The following is a 25,547-nucleotide window of genomic DNA, read 5'->3' as shown; positions in this document are numbered from 1 at the left end:
ACACCCTTGTGTCCTGGGGGGTGGGGCCGGGGGCAGGGGGAAGAGCCCAGAAGTGTTACAACTGTAGGGATTCATATTAAACAGAACAAATCTGTTGAGAGCATTTTAAGACCCCAGCATGGACAACATTCGACTTCATGAGTAATCTGCTGACTCCAGCTTCCAGATCTCTGTATGCCAGCAAGTGAACTTTGCTCTGCCCCCCGCAAACTGTTTTTCCAGCAGTGAAGAGAATTCCGCCTGGCCACGTGTAATTAAGATTCCTTTTCCATCTCCAGCTGAGCTTACCAGCGTGCTGGCTCTCCTCAGGCTTTACTGCCTGCCTGTCTCCCACCAGGTCCTGGGTTTACAGAAGGCTACTGCGTGGCCACAGCTGCTTCTACGTGGGTTCTGTGTCCCCAACCCAGGAGCTCTGACATACTCACGGGCACAGGTTGCCAGCATGCAGGGCCTGATGGATGAAGAGAACGGCAGGGGAGGGCACAGGGAGGAATTGACAATAGCTGAGACCCCGGTTTTTAGCACCTTCCGGCAAATGGCACTTCGAGTCTGGGTGCCTTCCCCGCAGCTCGTTGAACACTGGTGAGGGGGGGAAAAAACGGGTCATATGCATGTAAATGCAAGCAACTAGAGGCTAATGGGTTCTGTATGGGCTCTCAAACTCCCCCAAATACAAGAAAGGTTGCTTGGAAAAGCAACAGTCACTAAAAGTGAGAGACATGTTTTAAAACATTTTTTTTATGTCTTTATTTTGAGAGACAGAGACAGAGAATGAGCGTGGGAGGGGCAGAGAGAGAGGGAGACACAGAATCTGAAACAGGCTCCAGGCTCAGAGCTGTCAGCACAGAGCCCGACACGGGGCTTGAACCCACGGACTGTGAGATCATGACCTGAGCCAAAGTCGGACACTTAACCAACTGAGCCACCAAGGTGCCCCAAGAGAAATGTTAATTATGTCACAATGTGGGAAGACTGCCTATACTGTAACCTCATGCTAACTCTAAGATTTTTCCCTTTTTTTTTTTTTAAAAAAAGTTTATTTTGAGAGAGGGAGAGAGAGCACGTGCATGTGCAAGTGGGGGAGGGAGAGTGAGGGAGAGAATCCCAAGCAGGCTCAGTACTGTCAGTGAGGAGTTTGACATGGGGCTCAAAATCACGAACCATGAGATCATGACCTGAGACAAAGTTAAGGGTCAGACAGTTAATGGACTGAGCCACCCAGGGACCCTTCTAAGATTTTTCTGTTCTAAAGTTTCCTATGGACACTCTATCTGTTTTTACTTATATGGCCTGGCCATTAGCATTACAGAGTCATAGAGTCCTGTGTTCAGGATTTTGGCAGTGGCAACTCAGAGTCTGTTTCCACTTCTTAGACTTATTTTTCAAGGTTGGGAATTAAATGAGATAATGTTATTTAAATTTCACACACAGAAATGACACTCAATGCTAATTTTTTTCTCCTTCCTTCACAAGTGTAGTATTTTAATGTCAAGCATGAGGTAATTGTTTTACATGTACTTTGTTTGAGGTGGGGTGCTAGATACTATGGAAAAAATGTGCAAGGTGGTTTGTAACCTCAAGAAGCTGTCATCAACAACGGGGGGCAATGCAAATTCATTGCTAAAATGAAATACTGTATTAGGGAAATAGAAGCCAAAACAATAATGAAGTACTACTTCCTACCCACTGAAATGGCCATAGTTAAAAAGACAGACAATAACAAATGATACTATGAGTGTGGATATAAAAATTAGAATCTTCATATATTGCTGATGGCAATATAAAATACTACAGTCTTCTTGACAAACAGCTTGGTTTATTTCTTAAACAGATAAACATAAAAATACCCTATGACCTAGAAATGTCATTTGTAGGTATCTATCCAAGACAAGTGAAAATGTACATCCACATAGACTTGCATGCAAAAGTGCATAGACAAAAAGGGAAACAGCTCAAATGTTTGCCAGCTGGTGAATGGATCAGTAAAAATATGGTATATCTATGTAATGGAATCTTATTATTATTTTTAAGTGATTTATTTGTTTTTTCAATTTCCATCCAGGTTAGTTGGCATATAGTACAACAATGATTTCAGGAGTAGATTCCTTAATGCCCCTTACCCATTTAGCCCATCCACCCTCCCACAACCCCTCCAGCAGCCCTCTGTTTGTTTTCCATATTTAAGAGTCTCTTATGCTTTGCTCTCTCCCTGTTTTTATATTATTTTTGCTTCTCTTCCCTTATGTTCACCTGTTTTGTATCTTAAAGTCCTCATATGAGTGAAGTCATATAATATTTGTCCTTCTCTGACTAATTTCGCTTAGCATGAGACCCTCTAATTCCATCCACATGGTTGCAAATGGCAAGATTTCTTTCTTTTTGATTGCTGAGTAATACTCCGTTGTATGTATATACCACATCTTCTTTATTGTAATGGAATATTATTATATCATAAAAGGAATGTTGGTCTCTTGAATATGTGGTAAACAGATAAAACTTGGAAACATAATGCACAGTTAAATTTTATAGTATGTAAATTATGCCTCAATAAAGCTATTTAAAGAATTAGAAAGTAATAAAAGAATTTAGTAGAAATATAAGACTAAAAGTATTATAAAATTCTCACAACTGTCGAATGCTGCTGGTACACTTGTGATTTCATGGCCTAGGTTTTGAAGATGGGTAGTCTGAAGGGGTGTAGAACTCTGGGATGAGCATGGAGGGCAGGGGAATATCCAAACAAATGTCAAAGAGTTCTGTGCAAAAACCCAAGGCGGGCCTGGGGCAGAGCTAAGCCAGTTTGAACAGAGGCAACAAGTTGAAGAGTATCAGGAGCTCATGAGGTAGTTTGGGGCCAGACGTTAGAGACTTTTAATTTTCAGACCGGAGGTTTGGAATTGGTCCACGAGGCAATGAGGAGCGATTGAAGGGAGGAGTGAAATGATGAAAGAGGTGTTCTGAGAAGGTTAATCTGGCAACAGTGTCCAGGAGGGTTGGGAGTAGGAGATCTATGGGAGGTGGGGATGTCAGTTAAGTAGGCCGCCACAGTAGTCCAGGCTTGAGATGATAAAGACCTGAACTAGGGTCATGGCAGTGTGCCATGTTAACTTGAAAAATGAACACTAAAAGCAAAAGAATATCATCTTATGTTCTCAAGGTTTATATGCTAACCCACTGAAATGAACTATTCCATGCAATAGGCTGTGATATATGCCAGCCTGAAAGACAGTTAAGATGTAAAACATGGATGTAAGAATCATACCCAGTTGCTTTTGTTCCCTGGTGATCGTGGATTCCAGATTCCACCCATCCCTTATTTTATTGTAAATGATAGTACCAAATCCTGGGATCAGGTGGGATGGAGGCAAAGAGCCTGGAAAATTTTAAAGCATGGTCAGTTTAGGGCTGCCAAGCAGAAAAATAGACTGTGTGTCCAAAGATTGGTTTATGATTTTGGTCAAGTCTAGTTCTTTCTTGAGACTCAATTTCCATAACTCTAAACTAAAATTAAGCAAGAGCAGGGATTTTCAAACCCTGTTCTACACGGAGGAAGTGATTCAGGGGCTTTTCCAGTGATCTGGAGACCTGGTCTATGGAGATCTGGGACCCTAACCCACACTTCAATGAAAACAGCTCTGATTTTATCTGTTTTAGATTCTTGGCTTCACGGTAACATTTCAATTGAAAAAAGGGTTTTGTGGCTTTAGGTTTGAGAAGAACAACCAAGTTATCGAATCTTCTAAGTTCCTTCTAGCTCTAAAAGGGACTGTTCTGACCTTAATTCCTTTTATATTTTGGGGAGGGGAATGACTTTCATAAAAATATAATTTAAAAATATATAATAGCCAACTCTTTCAAGAGATGTAAGGAATTCTTTTAAAGAAAGAAGTAAGGCCTTTTAAGAGGTCTTATTCTCAGAATAGAATCTGAAAGTAATTTTATTTGAAGTGTCTAAAATTTTGGCTTAATTCTGTCTCTGAGGGATTCTGTGCAGTAACTATGAGATTGAGTCCAGATAGTTGAGGATGAAAAACACCCATAGATCATCCAGGTCTTCCTTTCTCCAAGGGGAGGCTTGGGGGCAGGGGATGTGGAATGTATGTTTCATCTCAGCCAGAGGGCCAACGCAAGGGCTGTTGGGATGACAGGGCCAACTGGAGCCTCTGTGAAACCCCCGGGGAGCACTGTTGTGTGGCACCAGCTTGAGTTTAATCCCAGTGAGTTGGTGATTATTTTCCACCATTCCCAGCCCCTCCCCAGTGTTTGGAATTTCCATTCATCAACCCAGATAACTCGGAACCTAATAACATTCCATGGATAAGGGCTAAGTAGCCCTACTTCCCAAAGTGTAACTACTTCTTCCCAGGAAGACTAGTAAAGCCCACAGGAGGCCTAGGCAATGACCCTGAGTCTGGCCAGTCAAGGTAAGTACTTTCTTTTATTTCCTCTCCTCCTGACGATGAGCAGGGATGGAAGAGAATCATAACAATAATAGGGTTAACTTTTACTAGGCACAAAGTAGTTTATATGCATCATTTAACTGAAGCCTCCCAATAACCATATGGGGGTACATTATTATCTCCAACATTCATATACACAAACTGAAAAAGGTTATATAGCCCAAAGTTACAGAGCCAGTAAGTGGCAGAGTCAGGATTAGAACCTAAGTTTGCCTATCTGTGAGTCTAACTCCTAAGCACACATGACACTGCTCTAAAGGTCTGCTATACTTGGGGTGCCTGGGTGGCTCAGTCATTTGAGCGTCCGACTCTTGATTTCAGCTCAGTTCATGATCCCAGGGTCATGGGATCTAGCTCCACGTTGGGCTCTGCACTGAGTGTGGAGCCTGCTTAATATTTTCTCTCTGCCCCTTCTCCCACCAGCTCTCTTTAAAAAAAAGTATGTCTGCTATACTTAATGGGACCCTGAGGACCTTAGTTCAGCAGTTTCCTTTCTAAGTGCATAATCACAACAGTCCCTGCTTCAAATGTGTGGGCCTAAAAGAATTTTCTCTGAATTCTGTGTGTCCCATGTGCTCAGAGGCCACAAACTCCAGGAACACAGGAACACAATTATAGCACATACACGTCCCCTCCTCAGCATCCCGCTCATGGCAGCTATCACCAACAGACTTTGTAGGAGGACACCTTTCACAACATGCCCTGGGAGGAGGTCTTCATCCAGAGCCATGTACTTGGCAATGACATCACTACACTCTCCTGCACTGTTAGTTTTGTTATGATTTTTTTTTTTCAGATAGAATACCATAGTCCCAAATCAACATTCCATCGAACAACTGTCAGTAACATGTCCATGCATGCACACATGTGCGTGCACACAAACACATACACTTATTTGACATGCTTCTAATCCTTTATCTTGGTGAAAGAAAACTGTTTCTAAGATTTGAAAAAAAATAATCATGCCCTACTCCTGTTCTGCGACATTTGGGGTGAGATGCCACCAGAAGGCAATTTATCGCCAAATGACAAAACCTACGGGAGTGTAGGTTACCTCAAAATTACAGTGCTCTTAGCAGATAGCCATCTGAGTGAATGCTGTATGAATGGATTCAATGAGGGGCAAGGATTCTAAGAACATAGGTTGAAAGAGGTGGCATCTAAACTTCCAGAGACAGCTTTTCGCTCTGTGGAAGGAAGTGTCCCTGGGATATATTTCAACCAGCAGCAGCTCCATCCTGTGTATCCATACAACATACATGCACACATGTATACACACAACCACACAGAGAAGGCAACGGGATCAGCAAGGCCAGTTCAAATGCTTATATGCAAGAAAGGGCGCAGTCTCGCATCTGCTCTTGATGCAAAGATTTTCACTTCGGGCCTGGCGATTCTGTTCTTGGCTACATCTGCTTATGAGGCAATACTTTGGGGGGGATTTTTTTTATGGAAGACACACAGGCCTAGGAAGCTGAGGGAGTTGTAGGCAACTCACAGTAGTCGTAGGGGCTGAAAACAAGTCGAAGGCAGGTGTAAATGACTTAATTGATGCTAGTGTTGGAGTAGGAACTGTTTAGAAAAGGAGGTTAGTTGGGGGTATATCCCTAACTTATGAGGCAAGTCAGGAATGGTGGATGCTGATGTAATCATCCCCCCAAATGCAAGCAACAGGGGAAATCAAGTTCTCTTGCTGGGAAATTGTTAACGTCTTAGAGCCAGGAAACTGACAGTAAAGAGGCAGGATTTCCCTGGCCTTCTCTTCTTAATAAATCATGTTCCTTATTGTCTAGTAACTTGGAAGGGAATAACTAGAGAGGCTTTGCCCTTCCTGAGTGGAGACTAGAAACATCTGGGAGGAGGAGGTGCCGGGAGATCGGGGAGGTGGGTGTGGGGATAAAGGTAGAACAATGCGGCGTTCTGAGAAGGATTCTGGGCCAAACAAGGCCTGGTTTTGTTCCACGAAGAGCCCGTTTACAAGTCCACGCTTCTGATTGTTGAGTCAGGGCTGGCTGCTTACCTCACATCCCTGCAGCCTAGTTAAAAACCCTTGCTTACAAAAATCTGTTCCAAAATAAGATTATTTTGTCCTATTCTCATCTTCTGTATGTGTAAGTTTGGGGTGCTGCTTTTCTTCCTTACACCTCTTTCATGATCTCCTTCTGAGGAGCCCACATACCTCTGTCCAGTCGGAGAGGAGCCACTCGCTGGGACAGTCATCTTTCTTGCAGGCTTGCTGGGAGGCCAGTTTCGAGGCTGAACAGAAGGTCTCGGGGAGCTCCAGGAAGCTGCCATCAGCCATGCGCTGTTTGCAAAGGACCTCACGCTTCTGGATGCCACCTCCGCAGGTCCTGGAACACTGGGGACAGAAGAGAACGTCAACCTAACGTAGGACAGCAGTATGTTTGACTGCCAATGCTTAGCCTTGGCTGAGTCAAGATTACCAAAACAAAATAAAAAACAAAAATGGACAAAAGAAAAAGAAAACGAAGGAAAGCTAAGAACCAGCCCAAAGGATTTTGTTTCCTTTCCTTGAAATGAATTGTGTAGCAGGATCTATACCCTCCAATCTCAATTTCAAGTATTTAACTACAGCATCCAGGAATGTCAAGGGCCTTTAAATCATAGAAAGTTGTTCCTAAACTATGATTTGCAGCAACCCAAGACAACTGGTTTGAAAGGTTAGTATAATAGGGTGTTAAACATATTTACGACCCAGTGAAATAATCTGTGCAGCTTCCAGAAAGAACAAGAGAGCTCCTGCCATCAGTCTAAATCTGGAGGAATCAATGCGCACAGAAGGCAGCTCTTTCCTTCTAAGTGTGAACATCCACTCTACCCTATTGGAGGGACATGAGATTGAAAGCCTGGTTTTCTGAAGAACTGCCCTGGATGTCCTCTTGTAGGACTGGTGATTTCTTAGGGTGGTGGGAGCTAGAGCCACTGGAATTTGGGATATAGGAAAATAGTCCTACTTTAATGGTTTTCACTGGGACCCCAGTAAAGCGCATTGTTTACATGTAACTTAATAGTTACAGTTCAGTTGCATGAAGGGAAAGGGAGGCCCCTGTGCTATTTATTGTTGGCTGTTATCCCAGTAGCCCCCTCCCCTGCAATAGCAAAGGAACCCCCAATTTTTAGCATGTCTAGCTAGGCACATGACTTCTCAGCATACAGACTATATTTGTTGATCTCACCTGAAGATGCACATGGGTCTGTTACTAAGTGCTGGCCAATGGGATTTACATGGCAACGTTATGTGCAATTTCAGGGAAATGACCACGAAAGAGTATGGCATCCCCTCCCACCTCCTTGCTTTCTCCTCCTTGCTGGCTGGAATTTGAACATCAGGTCTTAACTTTTAACCTCCCATCTTGGATGGTGATAGGCAAATAGATGGAAGTAGCCTGTGTTCCTGATGGTGAAGCCACCACATGGGCCCTGGATGGCCTGTTTATATGAGAGAGAAATACTCTTCTTTCTTATTGAAGCCATTGTGACTTTGGGTTTTCTGTCATTTTTAGATTAGCTCCCAGTGGCTACTCTTTGCCGGGCTACTTTCCTGTCAAAGCTCTAGAGAGTGCTCTTTTTTCTTCAAGAATAGTCCTTTTCCTTTTACCTGCTGCCCTTGGGCTCGCTGGGAGGTTAGTCCCGGATGGACAGACCTGAGAGTTTTTGCTGGAGTGGTTCTGGCTGCAGCAGTGGCCTCTCAGAACTTATGGGAGTCTATGCTCAATGGGCTGTGCTGTAGGAAGTGGTCTGCAGCCTGTTATTATTCATTACAGATCCAAACAGTTCCTTCCAAGGGCTTGTTTAGCATGTTTTTTTACCTTAATTAAGGAACAATCTATGGCCTTAGAGCTCATGATTCAAGTTGTGAGTGGGCAGGACTTAGGCTGATCTGGCTCATTTTGATGACTCCCTGGCCTTTTTATTCATTGCAGAAGCAAACCTTTTTAGTTTTTGTTTGGTAGAAGTTCAGCTTACCTCTTCAATGCATTTTGTACCCACACTGCCCAGCACAGTGCCTCCTGCAAAAATATTCTCAATAAATATTTGTGGAATTGAAGTTGGTGGTTGGGGGAAATTTAAATTAGTGGCTAAGAGTTCCATTTGCTTAAAACATGCCTTCTTGCTATTACAGACAACCAATGTTTTAAATTTGGTTTTATAGCCCTTTCCATGACCTCTTAGGCTCAGTCTTCTCTTATTTCTATTAAAGTCTCATTTCTAGCCAACCAGTTATTCCATCATCAGATTAGTTATAACCATTATCATTCAGCCCTTCTTAGGGCTCTTTTATAATTAGACAACTAACCATGTGAATTGCTGATTCCTAAAAATTTCCAAATTTAGGTAGGGACTGTGTCCTCTACAGGTCTTTGTATTCTATGAGTTATTAAAGTTCTTCTATGAACTTTATGCAATTTTGTTCAACATGTAACTGTCTGGAAAAAAAGTTTATGCTGATGAGTCAAAAATTCAAATCTTAAGCTCTGACCTCTCCTCTTTGTCTTAAATGCAAATAGGCATCTTGACCTAACTATGTCCAGAATGGAACTTTTTTTTTTTTTTTAATGTTTTCTTATTTTTGAGACAGAGGCAGAACGTGAGCGGGGGAGGGGCAGAGAGAGAGAAGGAGACACTGAATCTGAAATAGGCCTCAGGCTCCGAGCTTTCAGCACAGAGCCCGATGTGGGGCTCAAACCCACCAACCGTGAGATCGTGACCTGAGCCGAAGTCAGACGCCCAACCAATTGAGCCACCCAAGCGCCCCCAGAATGGAACTTTTGATCTTGCCCTTCGAACCTTGCCCCAAATTTGCTCTCCTTTCAGTCTTCCCCATTTTTTGGAAGGTGCCATATCTAAGACAGAATCATGGGAAATACCCTTGAGTATTTCCCTTTTCTTACCACCTCTTCCCTGACACTCAATCGATGAGCAAATACTGTCAGATTTCCCTCCAAAATAAGTAAACTTGACCTCCACCACAAATAATAAATTAGGCTATCATAATCTCTCATGTAAACTACTACAAAGCTTCCTAACCAGTCTCTAGTTTTCTCAATAGGTCCTGGTAGCATATAGATGGCATACTCAATTTGAAGACAGCTTCTCTCTCCTTCTGATGGCCTGCTGAACATGCCATTGATTGAACACAACTAGAAGCCAGAGTGTAGAGTCTATCGAGGTTAGCCTCCTGAGACACAGGTGGAAAGGTAGAGTGGACCTATAGGAGCAATGGAAGATATCTGGCATATCTACAATCTATTCTCCACACAGCAGCAAGAATGATGTTTTTAAAGCATAAATCAGATCACAGTATTCTCATGCTTAAAAGCCTTCAATGACTTGCCCTTATGATTAGAATAAAATCCAAACTCCTCTAACCCTGACCTGCAAATTCCTACATGTTCTGGTCCCTGCCCTGAAGGAAGTTTTGAGACTGTCTAACTCAAATTTTAACTTCATTCACTCATTTGACAGAAATTTATTCAGTACCAATCATAGACCAAACATGGTTCTGGGTTCCTGGTTGTAGCAGTGAACAAGAGAACCTGGACACACCTCTGCAGTCTCTTCTCATACAATTCTCCCCTTTCCCTGCATATTTTAGCCTCATTGGCTGTGGGTGTGTGGTCCTTGCACATCCCAAGCTTGTTTCTCCCACAGGGCCTTTGCATCTGCTCTTCTCTCTACCTGGCTCACTCTCAGCTTATATCTTCACATGGCTGTGTCTTTTTACTATTCACGTTTAATTCCATTCTCACTTGCTTGGAGAAGCCATTCTTAACCCACTAGCTAGAGAAGCCAAAAAAGTCTCTATTTTGTTAACCTCATTTTGTTTATTTATTATTTTTTGTTTTTAAATACCTCTTTTAAATAGTTCTCATCCCTTTGGTAATTACCTATTATCAGCTCTTTGAAGAAAGGGATTTTGGTTCTCTTGTTGCTCATACTAGTGTTTGAGAATTGCATTCAAAACATTTCCTCAGTGTGATAGTGTCACATCTTGAATAGGAGACCTTAGGATTGGATGTCTCCAATTTTCTTCTACACTCTCTCTAATTTTTTTCTTTTAAAATTAATGATTTTTTTTCCTAGTAAAAAAGTAATTTGGGTGTGAGCTAAACAGCAGAGTGACATTTTATAACTGATGCTGGAGAATGCGACATATAGGTATGGTTCATAAATATGTACACTGTAGTCAAAATGCAGTGGACTTATCTTTGAGAGAACCTATGGCTGATTCATAAGATCATTATTCCCTGAACCTCAAAAGTACATCAAGCCACTTTTCTTCCAATCCTTTCATTTCAATTCACAATCAAATTCCCCATGGGTTCTATAGAGTTTGTTAGGCATAGAGAACATGCTCTTGAAATTTCCATTACATGGTGACTGACATTTTAGACACTTCACTAGTGGTGTTGGATTAGAGATCTCTTCAATGCTTGATGGCTAAGATGTTCCCTTTCTAACTATCTAAGAAGGCACATGGGCTTCCATTCAATTTGAATAAGTGCTCCAATGAGGGGAGGTCTGGGTGGCTCAGTCGACTGAGCATCAGACTTTAGCTCAGGTCATGATCTCATGGCTTGTGGGTTCGAGCCCCTTGTCAGGCTCTATGCTGACAGCTTGGAGGCTGGAGCCTGCTTCAGATTCTGTGTCTCCTTCTCTCTCTGCCCCTCCCCCTCCCTGCCCCTCCCCCTCTCTCCCCTCTCCCATTCACTCTCTGTCTCAAAAATAAACATTAAAAAATAATAAAAATTGAATAAGTGCTCCAAAAATGAAAAACAAAACAAAACAAAACCCCAGCTGCATAAGAACAGCTCTCTGACCCAAGCTGCTTAGTTAGAGCTTCTTAGTGAATATGGCAATAAGGAAAAATGCAGGTTAATTTTCTTTCCCTTTCAAATTGAGGAAATAGATGATGAAAATACTTGGTCCTGTTTTAAAGGTGGAGATGTAATAACACTGTGCTGTAGAGGGTGATCACTCATGAAACATAATCTAGCTGGGTCATCACTTTGTAGATAGGACTTGGTTTAGGACAGGCCCTTAGTTGATCCCGCCCACCCCAGCAATGTGCAGAAGTGTTGGACAATATGATGACAAAGCAGTTACAAGAAGATGTAAAGGAAATTAGCTTATTGTTTCAAAATTTGATCTACCCAGTAAACTTTTAGGAAATTCTTAACACCCAGGAGGTAAAATTCAGATTCCCAAGGTCACCCTTGAGAGCCCTCGTGATCTAACCCATGCTGAGCTACCCAGCCACATTCCTTGGTGGCCTGCCATGGGGACAATTTTCTCTTCCCTGGGCACACAGATACCTTCTATGCTCAGGCCTTTGATCACCTTGTTCATTCTGTGAGCAATGCCCTTTGCCTCTTAGTCTATCTAGAAACTACCAAGACATCTTTGAAGGACCAGTTCAAAGGCTCAAAGAATGTGTCACCTCCCACCCTGTCTTGACCTGGAAGGGTGCTGCATGTCTCCCATAAGAGCTCTTTGTTTATGTGTCTGCAATACCCCCCACCCCCACAGGATTATGCATCTTTTGAGGAAACGGAATGCACTCATCTTTCTATTCCCCAGTGCCTAATGCAGCATCTGGCAAAGAGCACACACTTCATAAATGTTGGTTGGATTGATGATTGGATGAACAAAAGAGCCAAGAATCCAAATGTTTAAAAGCCATGACACAGGCATCCAGCTGATGGGCTGAACATCCACCTATTATTGAGCTGTTTTATCATTAGCCAGGAGCTGTTTCTAAACAAGTCAGCAATGGGTTTTAGCCAGTTGCTTCATGTCCTCTGCCAGGTGCTGTGGCCCTCCAGACATGGCAGATGACCATCTAGCTAAGTGACTATTGTCAGGGATTTTTGCTCTTAAACGGGTCCTTGGTGTGTTTGCACTGCTGAAAAGGTGTTTTTTAGAAATTTTTAAAAACTATAGATAAAATTTCAAACTAATAAAGTTTCCAAAGTCTGCAACAACTCTGCGAACATGTTGAGATGGCCTGATGAGGCTGACACTTCCGAAGTGAGAAGCAGTATGCAAAGAAGAAAATTTAAAAAAGAGAACAGCTGGAAAACAGTGTGGAGGCTCCTCAAAAAATTAACAATAGAACTCCCCAATGACCCAGCAATAGCACTGCTAGGAATTTACCCAAGGGATACAGGAGTGCCGATGCATAGGGGCACATGTACCCCAATGTTCATAGCAGCACTCTCAACAATAGTCAAATCATGGAAAGCCTAAATGTCTGTCAGCTGATGAATGTATTAAGAAGATGTGGTTTATCTATACAATGGAATACTACATGGCAATGACAAAGAATGAAATCTGGCCATTTGTAGCAATGTGGATGGAACTTGAGGTTGTTATGCTAAGTGAAATAAGTCAGGCAGAGAAAGACAGATACCATATGTTTTCACTCATATGTGGAACAGGAGAAACTTAACAGAGGACCATAGGGGAGGGGAAGGGGAAAAATAGTTAAGGAGAGGGAGAGAGGCAAACTATAAGAGTATTTCTCTTCAATACTGAGAACAAACTGAGGGTTGATAGGCGGTGAGGGCGAGGGGAAAATGGGTGATGGGCATGGAGGAGGGCACTTTTTGGGATGAGCCCTGGGTGTTATATGGAAACCAACTTGACAATAAACTGTATTAAAAAATAAAGAGAACAGCAAAAGGGATGAAGAGGAAGATCTTTAGTGAGGGTATTATTTTTAAATATGTGCCATTAACAGAATAAATAACAAAAAATAGTATTTATGCCAATGATTATCTTCCCTGCCATACATGTTTCATGTATGACATGTTTCATCTATGACATAAGGTCATAGATTTACTAGTTTTATAAGAAAGTAAAAATATGTAATAAGGAGAGCACTTAAAAGTTAGGTTTCTAATCAAAATTACAGTAGCCTAAGTGTCCTTTATTTTTAATGATTTTCTCATGATCACACATTAAGAAATTATGCCTGTATTGACACCTTTGGGTTCATGTTGGTAGCTTTATGTACTAGAGCTGAGTTCATTTCCTTGGTCCCTCAAGTCATATTATTGAGCCCAACACAAAGTGACATTTATATTTTCTAAGGTCAACTTTCTAGTTTTAACATGTGTTCTGCTTCTAGTTTCTAACTCATTTCATTCATTTCTTTATTCACTCATTCATTCTTTCATTAAACACTTACTGAGTACTTGCTGAGTGCCAGGCTGGGAGGTACTGAGAATTTAAGATGACTAAAAACTGGTTGCTAAGCCTCAGGTATTTGCAGTCCAGTGAGGGAGAAAAACTGATCAAATGTGATCAGTTTTACAAAACTGGGAATACAGAGGAGATGCTATTAAGTCTTCCTGGAAAATTACGGAAGGCTCTACAGGGGAGGGGACACATGAAGGGCTGGCCAGTGAGATAAGGAGTGCCCACAGAGTCAGATCACATGTGCACAGACCTGGGGTATGAAGGAACATGGTATCTCTGAGGAGACCTGAGAAGGTAGAGGATAGAGTTCATGGAGACGTTGTAGTTGGGAAAGGAGACTGAGAAGCCAGGTGAGGGGCAAACAGTGAAGGGCCTTGGGCATATCTGGATATAATCTCAAGACCAGGTGTCACTGAGGATTTTAAAGTAGAGGGTAACATGATCCAATTTGTAGAAAATGATTCAGGCAATGAAGGCTGATGGGTTCCAGAGAGTACTGCCCTGTGAGGTATTAATAGCTGTACCATGGAGAAAAGGTTCCAGGCCATGTAAGTCTAAATAACACTCCATACCATAGCCTATTTGGGGGTCCTCAGCACATACTAATATTTTAAAGGCTCAACAGAGGGCCTATAGTAAAGAACTGTTGTACTGAGTTGGGAAGCAATGGATGAGAAATAAGACAACACGGGGACACCAAGTAAAAGGCTGTTAGTGATGGTTTGGTTAGTTGTGAGGACTGGAACCAAGGTAATGGGTTAGAGAACATGCCAGAAGGTAGTATGACCTGTGAAGGAAGACTAGGTCTGCTGGCAAAGGTGGCAGGTGGCTGGATTATCAAGCTTGGTGTTAGACCTTTGGAATTTGATGTAACGTTGTGACATGCAAGATTGAGAGGTTCAAAAGTCTGGTAGAGACAGTGCTTGGTATACAACAGAGATCAAGTTGAGCCAAAATGAATTAGGGCTCAGAGAAACAAAGAAAATGAAGGCTAGAGTCTTGTCCAAAATTATTAAATGAGAACAGAATTTCTACCCCAGCCATTAGAATCACCTTGTTGATCTAATATTAACTGAGCTTTCTTAATCCTGCAAGTAGAGTGATGTACAGTGTATCTTCCAGGTTTAATATTCCTGTTATTATGTGAAGCATGGGGCTGCAAGCCCACTAAAATCCAGAGCAATGACTATAGAGAGTGTTTTGCCAATAAATAAAAACAAAAACAATGCACATACGAAATTTTACTTCTAATCTCTGCTTTGTTTACATTTATTATTGATTCTAAAGGTAGGATCAAGTGTTCATTTCCTTATAAAATACACTGCCAAAAATAAGATAAACATCCTGATAGTTTCTTTTTCTCCTCCCTGAATACAACATTTTAAATAAGCATGGTTTCTAAATTATGAGAATTTATATTTTAGTCACTGGAATGTAACAAAACTGATGACTCAATTGGTTCTTCCTGCCAGTCTTCAGCCCTCAAATCCAGACCAAAGTCATTCTTTTGTGTGTGTGTGTGTGTGTGTGTGTGTGTGTGTTTAAAACCAAAAAATGAAAACAGTGAACTCTCAAGCATTTGCAGTTGTCATTAAAATTCACCTTTTTTCTTACTATTACTAGCAGTGGCTCTGCTCACATTGACCTTTTTATATAGCTAAACCATAGGCGTTTTGAATTGTAACCCTGATTAAAAAAAAGTTCTTAGGGAAATGGCCACATAATCACAGTTTAAAGCAAGGGAGAAAACAGGGGTCATGGTGATTGTTTCAGTCTCTGCACAGATGTGTGCAATATGTGTGTATAGTTGGGTGGACACAATCCTGATCATAAAACATGCATAATACAGAGAAATATAAATTATGCTTCAGAGTGGACTCCCTAATTCATCTCAGTTAACCCCTCTAGCATCTCTCTCTTTTCCTCTCATTTCTCTTTTTCATTTATTTTTTAGAATAAAAATGAGTAAAGAAATATTGGTGCATATGAGGCTCACAGATGGTGGTGAGCAGAGTGGCAATTTAATTTTAAGTTCAAGAATATTGTACTAATTAATAGAGTCTAATGTTTAGCCCACAATATAGAAGGCTGGCAGGCTGAACAATGATATCTATGTCCTAATATGTGGAACCTGTGAAAATGTGATCTTACATGGTAAAAGCAACTTTAAAGATGTCATTAAACATTTTGAGATGGGGAGATTACCTCTATTATCTAGGTGGGGTCAGTGTCGTCACAATGGTCCTTTTAAGAGGGAAGGAGAGTCAGAGTCTGAGAGAAAGGACAGAATCAGAGGTTGAAGTGAGGCACTTTGAAGATGGAAGAAGGGGCCATGGGCCAAGGAAGCACACAGCTTCTAGAAGCTGGAAGAGGCAAGGTAATAGATTCTCCCTGAGAGCCTCCAGAAAGAACACAGGCCTGCCAACACCTTGATTTTAGCCAAGTAAAACTGATTTCAGACTTCTGACCTCCAGAGCTATAAGATAGTAAATTCACGTTGTTTTAAGCTGCTAAATGTGCGGTAATTTGTTACAGCAGCAACAGGAAACATGCACAGATTAACTGCCCTGGATAAGACAACAAATAGTGAGCTTTATGTAAACTGCTGATTTTAGGGCTAGTGTCAGATTTCCTCACAATTTAATACTTTGGAGGAAATGGTAAAGAGGTCTTGGGAAAGCTGAACTGCACAGTGGAAAAGAGAAAGGCTTTGAAGCATACAGGGCCCCTTTGCTATTCATTGGCTATGTTAACTGGGGCAAGGACACCCTCTCTGAGCCTTGTTCCCTTGCAGGATTGCTGTGAGTGGATTAAAAGAGAAAATGTGAGAACAGAAGAAAGAGTTCTGCTACATGAAGTTTGAATTCATGGTAACTTCATAGTGCTCTATGTCCCTCAACTGCAGAATGGAAGGACAGTGGTAACAATCACACAGGGTAGTGAGGATTAAATGAATCAAATACATAAAGTGCCTAGAACTTTGCTCGAAACATAGTAAGTGCTGCTCTTATTAAAAAGAGAGGAAGGTCCTGAAATGGGGCAAGTGATTAATGAATAGACTGGGCAGACTTGCCATGGAATCTTTCAGCACCATGCTCCATGCTTTACCTACCTGAGATGTAGTCTCTGTCTCATTGACCTTATGGTCTAACCCAGAAGTCACAGGAAAGTGCTTAGACAGTAAGGTGGACTGTGACTGTTCAATGAGCAGCACTGACCATAAACACCATATGTAGGAAGATAGCAGAGGGGTCCTGGTAGAAGAGGTGGGACTCCTGCCTAATTTGACAGAGGGGCGGGGAACTGCATGGGGGTGGGAAGAAGCATGGGCAATTAGGAATGTGCAAGCAGGGGTGGGAGAAGCACGGTGGGAGGTGGGCAGTAGCAGATGTGCAGGGGATGAAGGCCTGACCAAACCATTTGGCTTCTCTATATGGCAATGGAATGTCACTGAAGAAATTCCTAGCAGAAGACTTTCATGATCAAGGTGTCTCAGATTGATTGATGGCATATAGAGCAGTGATTCTCAATCATGGTACCATAGCCCACCAGTGTGATATAATTCCTTGTGAGGTGGGTACAAAGTAACATAGCCAGGGGCACCTGGGTGGCTCAGTCAGTTGAGCATCTGACTTCGGCTCAGGTCATGATCTCATGGATTGTGGGTTCGAGCCCCGCATTGGGCTCTATGCTGACAGCTAGCTCAGAGCCTGGAGCCTGCTTCAGATTCTGTATCTCCCTCTCTCTCTGACCCTCCCCTGCTCATGCTGTCTCTCTCTCAGAAATAAATAAAACATTTTAAAAAATTGAAAAAAAAAGTAACATAGCTAACACCAGAGATGATGATGATGATGATGAACGTGTTTAAAAAATAGAGAGTTAGGATGGGTATGCACTAAATATGTGTTTCCAAAGCCAACTAAACACAAGCCAACGAACTGATAAAGAGAAATGAATCGTTCACAAAAGATCAGAGGTAAAAACCAAAGGGTTAAGTATGAAGTGGGAGAACTAAAATAAGGAAGACCCCCTAAGCCAAATCTAGAGTTAGAGTTTTGTTTCATTTGTAATTGTTTAGAAAATGAAAAATTTAACATATATAACCCAGACTGCATACTAGCCCTCTCCAGACCTGCAGAATGTGTCAATATTGGCTACTTGCCGTTTGTCAGCCAAGTGCCCTACAGAAGACAAAGGAGGTTACATTTTCATCTGGAAAATTACTATTCAAGTCATTTTTTTTTTCCCCAGGAAGAAAAGCATACGCATGAAGTCAGTGGTAGCCCAGTGCAAAGAGAAGGAGTTTCTTTCTTCAAAGGACAGTGTTTCTCCCCAGAAAGGCCAACGTTCATCAAGTCATTATGTCTTCCTTTGAATGAAGCGCTGGATACTCCATCTGTTTTTCTTTCATATGGAGAAAGACTATAAGCTGGGTGTTGAAGGATTAGAGACTTCAGCACTGTCCTCTAGTAGATCCAAATAGAAAAGACCATACGAGTACATGGCAGGTCCCCTTGTCTAAAAAAGAACTACCAAGGAACCAGAGGTCTAACCAGGCAAATGGGTGGTCAACAGCTAGTGTCTTAACTAATTGGTGTCCTATGCCAACAGCCAATTGGCTTGGAGACCCCCAAGTTACTTTTGCCTTATTCTACCATATGGCATAAACAATGACTTCCTTTCCTTTAACAAGTGGTCAATATTAGCTGATTTTATCTAACAAAGCTTACCTAAAGACAGAGTATTCTAGGAAATCCTATACGAAGAATAGTCTATTGTTTCCTCTTGGTTTAGAAAGATTCCTAAAACTGATCAAGGATTTTTAAAACAGACCCTATGCACCACATGACTATCAGGGGTTTTTCTCTAGAGGAAAGAATCCCTGGTGGGTGTCACTTTCTATGTTCTTTATTTCTTATGTTTGAAGAGATTTCACAATTACTATGTATTAGGTATAAGGAAGAAATGTTTTAAAGGCCTTAATGAAGTGTAGTCAGTAGCTCATTGAATGAACTTCAAAGAGCTGTGTACTATTAGTTTCCTGAAAAAAGGACTTAAACCTGACTCAAGCCCAAAAGCTCCTCCCTAATGGAAGGAAGTAGAAAAAGTAGAAAAATAAATTTGTGTGTTAACAGGCCTAGGAGATGGAAATGGAAGAATAATATAATTTTTTGGAAATCCACTGTATTAAATGGGGACACTGGGCATGGGGGTAGTGGCAGTGGCAATAAATAAAAAAAAATTATGTATATGGAAGAGCTCTGAAAACTGAAGAAAAAAAAATCATAGGCCACTGCCATTATTTTGCAGCATGTGTGGCTATTAAAAAGAGGTTGGTGTTTCATTATTAGCACCTATAACCATAAAAAAATATCAATAAGATATAAGGTCAGCATTATTAGGTATGTGGGGCAGTATTCTTGATCCGGTCATTCATGTTTTCATTTGATAAATATTTTTTCCAGAACTATGTACCTAACAGAGACGTAAGTTAATAATATGGGGACTTAATAGAGTAGTGGAGGTTGACTTGGGTTGATTCCTCGTCTTGTCTTAGGGTTGGCATTAGTTTGTGTTGCAGTTTGAGGTCATGGATTCATTCTAGTTAAAGCTAACCAGTATAAAAATACTGGAATCAGGAGATGTGGGTTCTGCACCAGGCTTTATGCTCTCGGGCAAGACCATATTTAGGCCACAGTTACCTAACGTGTAAAACAAGGAGACTCCTCGATAATCCCTGATTGCTATTTCAGCCATAGTAGTCTCCAACAATGGGGTGTAGTGGAAAGGATCACAGAGAACTGGGTTGATGGCCAACCCTAAATTGCTACCACTATGAGCCCAGTTTTCTCTAACCTAAAACGAAGATGATAAAACCTACTTTTCACTGATTGTTGTGAAGATTAACTTCAGTTAGGTGTGTAATAATACTTCTTAACAGAACACTGGTACATAGGCATTCAAAAAAAATATATGTATCACCCTCTTGACTTCCACAGCCATCACATAGAAGCATGGTATTTATGAGCTAAGGTGTAAAAGGAAGTAGTCAGTCAATATCTTTTCCCAGATACTTTATATTTTAGAGTTTTGCTGCTAAATGGTAGTGAAAAAGCATGGGAATGCATGGCAGTCTAGGGATGGTATCTCTCTCAGCACTGAGGCAAGGGTACATAAGCTACTATACTCTCTCCTTAGTTGGATAACTATATAATTTATCATTTTAATTGTGACACTTTAGAGAGGGAAAACTATTTTGGCAAAACTGGGATGCCTGTCCCCCTCACCATTCAGGCTTACTTTTTGTGACCATTGTTGTCACTTGAAAGATACACCTGATATCCCCATGAAGAAGAAATGCAAAATAAGATTCTGTCCAAATAACCTAATTCCTCTCTGTTTTAAAGGCATGCAATAAATTATTCAACAAAAACTTGATAAGTATATATTTGTTTTCAATAGAATATTATGGTATTTGTATTATTATAATGTATGCTTTAGAGTGGGGTTAGCCAAGTTTTTCTGTAAAGGACAGTGAATACTTTAGGTGCTGTGGGCTAAATGGTCTCTGTCACAACCATGTAGTTCTGCCCTTCCAGTGCAGTCATTGACAATACATAAAAAAAATGGGCATGGCTGTGTTCCAATACAACTTTATTTATAATAACTGGCTATGAGATAGCCTTGGCTTTGGACTGTAGTTTGCTAACCGCTGCTTTAAAACAATAGTTCTTAGAGCTTTGGGAAATTTTTAAAAGTCTGGAATTGACTTGATTTCTAATCTTTTATTTTGGAAAGTAATTTCTTTTTTTTAAAGTTTATATATTTTGAGAGACAGAAAGCATGAGTGGGGGAGGGGCAGAGAGAGAGGGAGACAGAATTCCAAGCAGGCTCCGCACTCTCAGTGCAGAGCCCAATCCAAGGCTGAAATTCACAAACCATGAGATCATGACCTGAACCGAAATCAAGAGCGAAACACTTAACCAACTGAGCCACTAGGTGCCCTGGTAAGTAATAATATTTAAAAGAAATAAACTCATGAAAATTCATTGCCTAGGACACTTACCTCCTAGAATTTCAAACAGTAAAAAACTAGAAAGGGTACAAAGTCAGAACAAATTTAGCTTTATGGAAAACCTACCACATTGTCCTTGTTTAAAAATTCTTTCATGGGGTGCCTGGGTGGCTCAGTCAGTTAAGCGTCTGACTTCGGCTCACGTCATGATCTCATGGTTCATGGGTTCGAGCCCTGCATTGGGCTCTGTGCTGATGGCTAGCTCAGAGCCTGTAGCCTGTTTCAGATTCTGTATCTCCCTCACTGTCTGACCCTCCCCTGTTTATTCTCTCTCTCTCTCTCTCAGAAATAAATAAAACATAAAAAAATAAATAAAAAAATATTTTTCTTCTTAGCGTGGTGAAAGCTTTGTTGTGAATATACTCAGTTTAACAGATGGGTCTTGAAATGCTGTTGGATGACACTGGTGTGAAACCATAGAAAGAGCACAGTACTATGATGAAAATATCTTGATCTGAATAAAGTTGACGGAGTACTAAGAAGGGAAGGAGGAACAGACCTTGAACATTCCCTTAATGGGACAAAGCTCCTTGAAGAGAGTGTTCCCTGTCCTGAGTCAGAACTGTACACACCAACTCCAAAATTGAGTAACCCCAGAACTCACTGGCTGCCATTGTGCAGGGTACCAGGCTGGGGGGCAGTTGAAGCGGTTACAAGCTTGCACCGTGCTGGGCTTGGGCTGACGACACAGCTCATCGGCCAGGATTACAGTCTCATTCATCTCTCTGGAAAGTAGGTGGGAGCAGAAGACATCTCTGGTCTGCAGGCCAACCCCACAGGTGAGACTGCATGGACTCCACTTGCCAATTTCCCACCTGGGAAGAAACCAGAGGGGACCAGGACACCCTTAGTACCTGTGTAGAGAATATCATGATGTCAAGTGTTGCTAACAGAGTAAAAATACATACCTGAGAATGTGAGAAGTTCCAGCACAAGATTGGCTAAGAATTGTATCCCAAGCCTAGAACCCATCCTCTCCTACATACTCTAGGATGCTTTTAAAATAAACAAAGTGGGTGATAAAATGGAACATCCATTTTTGCCCATAAAATCACCAAGAATGGTTATAACTATGTCTATTTTGATAAAATATACAAATTTCATCAAAATAAGGGGGAGTATGATAGATATGACATAGGTCTGAACAGAGAAAGGCTTTGGGCACTACATCTTGAATAGTAGGTCTAGAAGAAGGCTTTCTGCTAATCTGTCTAGTTCCCATTCTTAGCAAGACTGAAAAATTTGTGCTTGTTTTTCTTTGGCTTCAAAGTAAAAGGTCGTTGGCTCCAGCTTCCTTCAACCTTCCATCACAGCATAGAAATGTCTCTGTCTTATGTATACATATCATCACTACTTAGGACTGGAGAATGTAACAAAAATGAAGCTTGCTAAATAAATCAGTCTTCTTGAGGGGAAATAAGTGGAGAGAATGGCTCATTATCTGGAAGTAGAAGTCAAATACACATAGAGGAGTTGAGCGCATAATTGGCCATTCCAAATGGCGAAGTCTTGAGAAGTACATTTACAGTGAGCTGAGGGCCTATAAAAACAATCCCATTCCATTTCCCTATTGATCCAGCCTCCAAAATGGGAATGATAAGGAAAACGCTAAGTTGCCTGGGCTTGGAGTAGGAAGTGTTCTTTCATGATCAGTTTTGGAAAGTTCTATTTACAATGTGAGGCATGAAAATTCTACAAACAGGAGTTAGCCAAGAAAAGCATGGCCCATAGATCCTTCAGTAGCTAGCACCACCCCCCACCCTCAGCTTTTGTAGCTAGCCTTGAAAATCAGCTTAAAAATCTTTAGCCTTAATGTTTTTCATCAGACTGCAAAACTGAGTGCACACTCTCCTAATCTCTTTCTGCTACTCTAATATATAACTACGTCACCAGCTCCTACTTCCACTACCTTCTTTTTTATCTATCCCGTTTTTAGGTCATGCATGTAGCAAACAACTTCATTATTTTTAGCTCATACCCCTGGTTCTATAATTCTGTCTTTATGCAAGCTGTTACTCTGAATTTGAAATACTTTTTGTCCTTTCATAGTCCATCCTTTAAGATGTCTTCCATTTATTTCTATGTATCCAAATTTGATCCATGTTTAAAGGATTGTGTCCTTACCCTCACCAGACACTGATCATTTTCCTAACTATATTACAGTTATTCTGCCTTAATGTTAAGGGCCCTGTTGGAGTATACACCTCTTCTTAAAATTTTTTTTTAATGTTTATTTACTTTTGAGACAGAGAGAGACAGAGCATGAGCAGGGGGTGGGCAGAGAGCGAGAGAGAGAGAGAGACAGAATCCGAAGAAGGCTCCAGGCTCTAAGCTGTCAGCACAGAGCCTGATGTGGGGCTTGAACTCATCAACTGCAAGATCATGACCTTAGCCAAAGTCAGACACTCAACTGACCAAGCCACCCAGGCGCCCCTGGAGTATATACCTCTTGAAGGCAAGCACTGTGTGTCAGTTTTGTATCACTCACAGTGTTCATTTTAGCCCCTTCTAGATAGTTAACGTACATGGTTAGTACTTTCCTGATAAATGAACAAATGGAAGGGACCTACCAGCACAGTGGGCACTTTACACCCATTATCTCATTTAATTACCTCCAGAACAACATGAAACGGGCTCTACTGATTTATTCCATTTTATAATTGAGGAATTCTGAAAATCTAAGAGGTTGGCTTGCCCCAAACCCACAATTAGTAAGTAGTGAATCTAGGATTCAAACTCGGGTGTGTCTGGCTCCAAAGTCTTTGTCCATTCTATTGTACCATGCTGTTTCCAGGGAATACTTTGAAAACTCTCCTATAAACATTTGCAAGATTTTAAATGAATGGAAGAGAAGCTGGGTTGAATATGTATTTCTTTTAGGTCCTCGTGTGAATTTCTATAAACTTATTTTTAGATTTCTAGTTTGGCTTAATTCCTAGCTTTAAAATGTTGTGTTTTAAAATATATCCACACATTCTTTGCTGCCTCTTCCTTCTAAAGATGAAGCCTTGAGTCTGGGCTGAACTTACTGGCTCACTTGTAATGAATAAGATTAAGCAGAAGTGATGCTATATGACCTTCAAGGCTAAATCATAAAAAGAATAGAGTTTACATTTGGCTCTCTCTCTCTTTGCTCACTTTGGGGGAAGTCAGTTGTCATGTCATGAGGACAGTCAGACAGTCTTCAGGAAAGTTCACATGCAAAGGAACTTCCAGGCACATGAGTGAGCTACCTTGTCTGCAGACCTGCTGGACTGAATCTAGCCTCCAGATGATTGCAACCTCATGAGAGACCTTGAACTGCCTTTCCAAGCTGCTCCCAAATTCCTCACTCATTAAATGGTGAGAGATTATAAACATTTATTTTTGTTGTGAGCCACTAGGATTTAGAGAAATTTGTTATGCAACAATAGACAACTAATACAAGCATAGCTCTCCCCTCCAAACATGCATATGTTCATCAAAAGACATATATGAGAACATTCACAGTGGCATTAGGTCTAATGGGAAACAATTCAAATGTCTATCGATAGCTGAGTGGATAAAAATGATGACATATTTATACAAAAACACAGAACAGTGAGAATAAACTTTAACAACAAGCAACATGGATGAATCTCACAAACATAAAATTGAGTAAAGAAAGGTACAAAAGCAAAAGCTCATATTGGGCTCTCATTTATATAAAGTCCAAAACACAAAATGAATCTATGATGTTAAAGTCAGGATGGTGGTTACCATTGGTGGGCGATAACCAAAAGAGGGGACCTGTGGGGAGGGATTCTAGGATATTACCCTTGGTGGGCAATAACTAGAAAAGGGGATTTGGGGGGAGGGATTCTGGGATGTTACCTTGATCTGGGTGCTATATCTGGATCCACTTTGTGAAAAATCACAGACACACATGTAGGATTAGTACACGTTTCTCTGTTTGTTATGCTTCAAAAAAGGATATTTTCCAGGGCATCTGGGTGGCTCCTTTGGTGAAGCATCTGACTTCAGCTAAGGTCATGATCTCACAGTTTGTGGGTTCACGTCCTGCATCGAGTTCTCTGCTGTCAGAGCAGAGCATGCTTTGGATTCCCCCCCTCAAAAATAAATAAAGATCAAAAAAGGGTGTTCCCCCCACTTTTCAGTAAAATGATAAATGTTGTGACTATAAAACAAAATCCAACAACCATGTTCAATGCTGATGACCACAATGTGTGTGTTTCACAAAGGAGCTGCCTACACTGTGAATGCTGTCCAAGGCTAAGACCTGTCATAGAATGGGCTCTGCACTTCTAGTGCTCCCACTCCTGCCTCCACCTCTGGCAGAAATTCAGTCACTGGGGCCTTGAAGCAGAGGCATTTTGGCAGCCATGAGGCCACTTCAACACTGTTCATCAAATTCACAAAACAGACTTATCTGCTTGCCCATATATTATGTTCAAGGGAGGAGGTCAGCAGAAGCTATCTGTGTATTAAGTACTTTGCTGATTCTGGGTTGAAAGTGTTTGAATCAACTTACACCAAAAGTGGGGGAGGGAGGGAAGGGAAAACAGAGATATTCCTCCTACACAGAGGGTGAGGGCATTAGTGCTTTCTCCCTCACTTTGCCTGGTTGACTTTTACTCATCTCTATGCCTTCACTGATAATGTTACTTCCTCAGCCATGGAGCCTTCACGTAGGTAAAATTCGCCTACTATATAGTCTCACACTTACCTCCCCCTTTGGAAATTATCAACACTTAACAAGGATTTATTGTGGTAAGAACACAATACCCTCTCAACAAAATTTTAAGTGT

At 41.2% G+C, this 25,547-nt stretch overlaps 1 protein-coding gene across 1 annotated transcript in view; it reads right to left on the bottom strand.

Moving 5' to 3' along the window:
- ADAMTSL1 (ADAMTS like 1) overlaps positions 1–25,547 on the bottom strand; it is a gene marked incomplete at its 5' end in the record, with an annotated part of 912,424 nt that overhangs the window by 131,881 nt on the left and 754,996 nt on the right. The window contains 3 exons of the mRNA XM_077765085.1: positions 426–579; positions 6,640–6,819; positions 21,365–21,575. Of these exons, the coding sequence (XP_077621211.1) occupies positions 426–579; positions 6,640–6,819; positions 21,365–21,575 (545 nt within the window). The remainder of the gene's footprint in view (positions 1–425; positions 580–6,639; positions 6,820–21,364; positions 21,576–25,547) is intronic.

This window comes from Crocuta crocuta, unplaced genomic scaffold (assembly GCF_008692635.1).
Source record: "Crocuta crocuta isolate KB4526 unplaced genomic scaffold, BGI_CrCroc_1.0 scaffold687, whole genome shotgun sequence".
Lineage (NCBI taxonomy): Eukaryota > Metazoa > Chordata > Mammalia > Carnivora > Hyaenidae > Crocuta > Crocuta crocuta.
The sequence above is the reverse complement of the archived record's forward strand: the minus strand, read 5'-3'. Positions and strand labels throughout refer to the sequence as shown.